The sequence below is a fragment of the Rutidosis leptorrhynchoides genome, chromosome 4 (assembly GCF_046630445.1).
Source record: "Rutidosis leptorrhynchoides isolate AG116_Rl617_1_P2 chromosome 4, CSIRO_AGI_Rlap_v1, whole genome shotgun sequence".
Taxonomy (NCBI): domain Eukaryota; kingdom Viridiplantae; phylum Streptophyta; class Magnoliopsida; order Asterales; family Asteraceae; genus Rutidosis; species Rutidosis leptorrhynchoides.
The window spans coordinates 223,174,059-223,181,553 of record NC_092336.1 but is presented as its reverse complement, the minus strand read 5'-3'; the positions used below and the strand labels follow the sequence as shown (position 1 = coordinate 223,181,553).

Sequence of the window (7,495 nt, the reverse complement as noted above, 5' to 3'; positions counted from 1 at the left end):
AGCACGGAGGCGCTTCTCCGAGGGAACACTGACGGAAATAGTAGACCCAGAAGTAATGGAAGAAGCTGAGGAACGTTGTTTTGGTATGAAGGTGGGACCTAATCAAGAGTCTCTGGAAACATTTGCAAAAATTGCAATTCAATGTTTAGCGGAAACTCAAGGGGAGCGACCAAAACTGAAAGACATCACTAAGGAACTTGAAATTGCATTAATCCTTCAAGTAAGTCAATGCTTTAAATCCAATACAACAATTAATTTCTCTGTATGCTTGACCTCTAAACAATTAATCAATAAAACTTTTTTAATGTTAAAGTTGATAAAATAGTTAAACAATTGAGATATGACCGGTGTAATCAATACCTTTTGTAGAAAATGGTTAAGCATACAAACCTAAGTTAACACTAAAATATGGACTTCAATCTCACAAAAAGAAAGTTGATGTTAGACTGGTAAAGTGCATGGATTATTAGCGCTGTTAAACTTATTATGTATTACTTGTATCAGTTTTGTACCGTGTGTTTGATGTTCGAACCCATTTATTTTTATAACCGTTTTTTCGTACAAAAAATAAAAATACTATTTGCCTATTTGGATCCCTGGTTGAAGGTCTTTTTAAACGTAAAAGAATTGAAGGTTTAGAGAATGATCCCGATGCTTTCATTCAAATTTTACTTTTTAGAGAATGGTCCGATGCTTTCATTCAAATTTTACTTTTCATCCTGTAAGTTCAGAACTTACACATATAAGCCTTTATTTTGAAACTTCTTGCAAGGATGATCACTAAAGTATAGATCATTATAGGATTTGTTACATCATATATATATGATTTTCAAAAATGAACAAACAACAGTGAATTAATGTATAAGCTTTCATACACTTTAAAATGACAAAGAAAAACTTCTAAATTGTAAAAGTTCAAACAAAATATCATTTATACAACAACAACAAAACCCAATACCACATAAGTGGTGTATGGGGAGGTGAGATGTAGACAATCCTTCCCCCATCCGAGAATAAAGACAAGTCATTTTTCCACACAGAGTGAAAACACTCTCAAAAGTAGAGAAAGTCTTCCCCCTCTCTATTCGACGGATAGAGAGATTGCTTCCGAGTGGACCTCCGGCCAATAAGTAGGAAAATTTTAAAAATAAAATTGAGACGCCACGAAAATGGTAAAATCAAATTTACTAGAGTTTTAGATCCTGCCTGAAGTTTAATTTAGGCGCTAAGAGTCAGTCAAGTCGCCAATAAATCGACGGTTGTTGTCGACTCAATAAGAGTTAGTCAAGTCGCCAACATATCATTTATAGTCGTATGAAATTTTATTTTTGATTTAATATGATTTAGTATTAGTATTAATAATAATAATCTAATAATCATCTAAATCCTAAACAAAATACAACATATTTATCTATATCTAAAATTTCAAGATGGGCATTTGTATGGAAGTAAATTGGAGGTCGATTTTGTTAATTATGTGTACATAATGCAAGTCAACAAAAGTCACGGAAAGGTCCACCAATGATAGCCATTCTCCCTCTATTTGTCTCTTAATCCAGATGTCTCCGAAATAGGGGATTGTTTGATTCACTTACATTTTGAAACACTTACATATATTGAATGAAATTTAAAGCTTATAAGTTTTCTCTATATGATGTCTTTATTTTCTGTAGAATTCGTTACATTGCCATACAGTAAAAACTTGAGTAAGTTATCCCATGGTTCACAGGAAACGCGCAAGGACATTCTTGAATTTTCACTAGAGAACATGCAATTGGCCACCGAAAACTTTAGTGAAAAAAATTTCATTAAAAAGGAAGGGTTTGGGATGTTATATCGAGGAGAAGTCGCAAATGACATTGGATGTAAAATTCCAGTCATTTTAAAGGTCACCAAATCTTCAGAAGAAAATAATTTTCTAAGAGAGCTTGAAATCCTCTTTGGGCATAAACACAAAAATATTATCGGCATCGTTGGTTATTGCAAGGAAAAGGGTAATAAAATTATCGTTTATGAAAATGCATATAATGTAAATACTCTTGATAGCCATGTGAATGATGTTAGTCTTACATGGACAAAAAGACTTGAGATATGTTTAGGCATTGCAAACGGGTTAAAATTTCTTCATAAAGGTTTTGGAAGACAACAATCAGTTGTACATAGAGACATTAAAAGTGCTAATATCATACTAAATGGAGATTGGACTCCAAAAATATGTGGGTTTGGGTTTTCCTTGATAATTCGTAAAAATCAAGAGATGGAATATTTCGTTAATGATGTTCCTGAGTCACCCGACTATTGTGATCCCATGTATTGTGATCCCGTCTACTGGAAAACTGATTTTTTAACTAAAGAATCTGATATTTATTCCTTTGGTGTGGTTTTACTTGAGATGTTGTGTGGAACACTTGCATATGTAAAGGATTTTAGAGAATCTAAGCAATTTGAAGACTTCTTAGTTGATGAGATTGTTTTAGAGGGTATTAAGGAACAAGTTGAAGCCAAATCGCTAGCTACATTTGGAAGGATTGTCCATCAATGCTTGCATGAAGAGCCAGAAAAACGACCAAAAGCGGATGAAGTATGTGTGCAAATCAAGAAAGCATTAGATATCCAAGTAAGATTTAGGAAATTACAATTTTTCCGTATTTCAAAGAATTAAATGACAATCGTGATTTCTGAATAAAATTGGAACTATCTAGAATTAAATAAACATATAAAAAGTGCTTACAGATTTTCACATGATGTTTTTAATAACAAACTTTTTCAGGTGCTGAACGACAGACTGGCCGTCAAAAGAGATTTGTATTTGTTGAAACTCGAAGGAGGAGGTAATTTGAGTGACCATATTGTCACCTTTAATCGATTGGTTTCGAAGTTGTCTAACATAAATGAGATTATAAAAGAAGAGGACTTGGCACTATATATGTTGTTATCATTACCGAAATCATACAAACGATTTGTGGATGACATGTTAACAGGAATCACCAGTTTGAAACTTAAAGACGTGCTTCGGAAGTTAGATGACAACAAGTAGATACACAAAAGCTCGTACGTGGAAAGCATCTGTTAGCTTTAGCTACACGGGTTCTCAGAATTGTTTCAAAATTTCAATTAAGGTTATTTAAATAGACATATATAAGTCCCTAGAGACAGCTTGTATGTTAGGTGGTTGGAAGAGAGTTAAATTTGTACAAGTATTTTTGTGAACATTTATTTCGTAGATAAAATACAGTAACGCAAATGAGTGATTTGTGATTGTAACTAAATCATAGACCTTAACAAGGGGAATATGAATACCAAATGCAAGGCAGGTAAGATCTTTGTGTCATTACACGTATACGTTAGCATATGTGTTTACATGACAGACATGTTAATCTCGACATCATCATCTCTGAAGTGGTACTGCCAACATCGTCACGAAGTGACGAGTTTCCTCCTAACGTCTGTGTGAATGGCATATGATCGCGAAGGTACGTGGTTAAGTCCCCCATGGGTGATGCCGATATCGTTGTTCGAAAGAAAAAAATATTAATTTGAGATGTAACCTAATTAGATTCTTATTGTGTCGGGCCTTTTATAGGAGTCTTTTCTAGGGTTTAGGTGAGGAAGTTGAGAGAAAAAGAGAGAATTTATTAGTCACCTCCCTTCGTCATGTCACGTGTGGTGGTCTTGGTAATTTAATAATGAAGGCGGCGAATTATGTACGGACCGTAGATTGGTGTGACGATATTCAAGTGTGTTAAGAGTTGAGTGTCTCCAACTTGTAACATATTTCATTTAATGGAGTGTTAAGTGACGCGATTCTTACTCTCGTTAGAGAGGTTTGTCGCGTAATACGTTGTATGTTTATGTTTTTTGTGATTCCTACGCATTGATTATCCACTTATACAAGGTTTCGTGTTTCTTTATGAGGCGGGATTGACCATTAAGTTGCATATGAGCGGGATCCTTCTCAACAATTGGTATTCGAGCAAGGTTCATCGAGAAGAGCCACATAGCCTGGAGGAAGGCGATACGTGAAGAAAACAAAGTGTGTTCATCACCCTCTGTGCAACATCGGGAGAATAGACATTGTGGGTTCGCTAACCATCGGATCGTAATGAAATCGGACCATTCAACAGATTAAAAACTTTGACCCAAATCGAATCCAATAACTTTATTAACAAGCCTAATTACATTCAATTAACACTATGGGTTGAAGAACTTCATGATAATGCCATGTTTAACTGTAACTAATATATGCAATGTGCTTGGTTTCATCACCTCCTCTCAAAAAAAATAAAAAAAATAATAAATAAAAAAATAAATAATCAACAGGGAAGTAGTTCCTTGCCTCCCTTTGGCCTTTATACATCCAAAAAGTGCTACAAATTTGTATATAAGGGTCACCCTGATACATACGGGTTGGAGTACAACCACCACAAAAGCACAAAATCGCCTCGATACATTTCATTTTTTTAGGGGTCGAAAGTTTAAATATGCATAAACCCTCTTCAAACCCATTACTTCAAAAGACCAAGAGATGGCTTATTCGGGAGAAGTTAAAACGGTTCTTGAAGAACTACACTTAAAAAAGATCAGTTAGCTTCATTTGGTTTGGGGATCTTCTTATATTCATAGACGTTTATGTCAACACTCTGCTGCAAAGCCTTCAACCAAAACAACCCATTGATAAGCTTCACAAAGGTATATTTGTAGAATCAAAGGGTCGGGCAGGTTGGGTAACATGCAAAAATTAGTCCAAGCAAAACGGGTAGGGCTGTGCTGGGCTACCCACAAACACTTCAAGTGCTTTCTAAGTATTTAGAATGATTTATGTTTATAAATCTCAGCATAAAAATCATGAATTAGGATGATAACCTAAACTTTGACTTTCATATTTTTATGCATTTAAAATTTTAGATCACTATCACCTGCTTTATCTATTTCCTTTTTGGACAGAAAAAATTGTTCAACCATTTGGAGTGTAAAAGATGAAACATAACCCAAAACAGCCCATTTGAGCAAACATGGGTCAACCCACCACCCATAATGTATAAATGATTAAGGGTATTTATAGGATGTTGAATCACCTTTAGCTCCTCCTCAAGAGATAAGTTTTTAGGTTTGTAAGCTTCAATCGGTCCCGTTCTTGAAAGAGCTTTTTTTGTTTCAAGAATCTCCCACTCTTGGTCGTCTTTCACCTTAGCTATATCCTTGCTGAAATACACAAAATTAAATCAATAAAAAACAAACTTAACGAATAAATATATCATAGGCTTTAAAATCAAAGCAAGAGAATGTCACTAGCAAATTGTTGATACGATGAGTAACACGGTTTTTGATTTTTATCTTCTTTTTTTTTTAGCAAACGATCATTCACCTGCCCTGCAAGAGATGACCAAGACCAAATGCTCCAAAAACAGTGAGTGAGATCATAGGAAGCCCATATCGAATAAATGGCCCTTTTCTTCCCCATCTTTTAAACCCTGAACCTGAATTTTGAACTTTAGCAACATTTGTAGCTCCATGTTTATTAGCTTTATTATCAGGTAGATCTGTAGTTGTGTTAACTGTTGTCATCCTTAGATACTACAAAGTGGCACGAACTGTAATGGCGTAATGAAACATGATGCTCAATGTCAGATACACACATCACCTATGTACAATATGCATTTATTAGTACTTACATATGAGAAGCTGACTAAATCAACCTACTTATATAAGCTGTTTGAGATTTAACATCTACCAGTAGTAAACGAGTGTACAGTTTGCCCCATGCATCAATTTATTATCAAATTCTTTTTTAGAATCTCAAAAACCATGAAGTAACGTAAGTCAAACAGAAGATCATATTAATCAAATTTTTGGCAAGCTGCAAAATCTAAGAGTACTCAAATGGTCATAATAGGAAATAATAGACCAAATACATTTATGCACAAGCAAACACACAACACTTAGAATGAAGAGAGCATATTCTGGAAGGGCACTAGGTTGAAACCATAAATTGGTAAGTAAAGTGGTTTAACTAGTAGTAGTGTGCATACCAAATATTAGAAGTAACCCCATTGTAGGGGTTTACTTCCATAAGAACTTGTTTCCTTTTTAGTCCAAAATCAACTATTTCGATTTCAGGGTAAGTGAAATCATTTTTATAAGAAAATTGCTAGTTCAAAAGAAGATAACATGATTGAAAATCAAATTAAAAGTTCATAACCCGTCTCAATTACTCGCGTCAAGTCTTGAAATACTGAAATCAATTTAATAATCATCTTCACAAAACTTTAGAGACTCAAAATCACTTTCAGTCAGATAATGGATTACATATAAACCATGGAGTATTATTTGGTTACTAAGAAAGCACACCAGCTGTTTGTTGATATGCCAATGAGAAATTTAAAATTGTAGACTAACTGTAAGAAGCTCACAACAACCAGTAAGCATCATGATATATAAACCTTACCATGTATAATGAACAAAGTTAGAGTCTGTAACCAGTAATACATCTATAAATACACAGCAAGAAAATATGAAACTACAGCGCAAAGCATATATAAGAAGTATTGATTTAGTTATTGCAAGAATCAATCAATTACAGTACAAATTAAAAACCCTACCTTACTTACTCTTCACGATTCGTCAGTGGAGCTGAGAAATGAGAAATCCACAACTCTGCGAATCCTTAAATCAAAAGATAAACATCATTTATTGATTATTTTTTTATTATTATTGAAATGGTACAGAGATAAACATCATTCATATTTATTGATTATTGAAATGAAATGGTAAACAGAATAATGAGAGTATACCAGATGGATCGATCTCCTTGTTAAATTAGTTTGGAACTGTATGCCAATTTAACCTTATTAGGATTTAGGATTGTAATTGTAATTGGGTTAGACGCCTGTTAAATTTGAGATGTAAAATACAAGTCAATAAGATCATATATTTAAAATAAAATATAATTTTTTTTTTCTTTGAACAACCATTTATTAACAACTCACTCTAGGAAGACACTAGAGGAGGATAGCAAAACATTACAAGGGTTTATAAAGCCAATCGTTTTTGGACAAATTACATTTGTTCCTATATCTAATCCAATGAAAGGAAAAATTACATATGGAATCAAATAAGTCGCATTTTTTAATCTTGTCTTGACCAAACAAAACGCTGTTTCTGAACTTCCACATCATCCACATATAAGTCGCCAAAATAACATACAAATGATCCTTTACTCTAGCCGCGAAGTTCCAATTATCTAGCCATAGAAGACATTGTGACCATGAGTTAAAACTTGGAATGTCCACATCAGTCCATATCTGGATTCTTGACCAAACTTGGCGGGCTATGGGACATTCAAAAAGAACATGGTCCGAAGACTCAATGCTGTGATCACAAGACGGGCATTGAATATGTTGAATCTCAAGGCCTTTTCTAGATAAGTTAAGACGAGTAGGAATTTTGTCCAACGCTACCCTCCACACAAAAATGTTGACTTTGCGTGGAAGGATAG

At 34.1% G+C, this 7,495-nt stretch overlaps 1 protein-coding gene and 1 long non-coding RNA gene across 2 annotated transcripts; both read right to left on the bottom strand.

Annotated features, from left to right (window-relative positions):
* Positions 1-4,580: 4,580 nt before the first annotated feature.
* Positions 4,581-5,514, bottom strand: LOC139841429 (uncharacterized; the record flags this gene model as incomplete). Its single annotated transcript, XM_071831646.1, has 3 exons — positions 4,581-4,652; positions 5,076-5,202; positions 5,366-5,514. Coding segments are annotated over 3 exons (348 nt in total), but the record flags the coding sequence as incomplete, so codon positions are not given.
* A 13-nt stretch (positions 5,515-5,527) lies between these two features.
* LOC139839670 (uncharacterized) lies at positions 5,528-6,911 on the bottom strand. The gene is made up of 3 exons (XR_011757024.1): positions 6,792-6,911; positions 6,600-6,663; positions 5,528-5,574 (listed from the first exon to the last, which is right to left on the bottom strand). It is a non-coding gene; the product is annotated as an uncharacterized lncRNA (long non-coding RNA).
* Between the last annotated feature and the right edge of the window lie 584 nt (positions 6,912-7,495).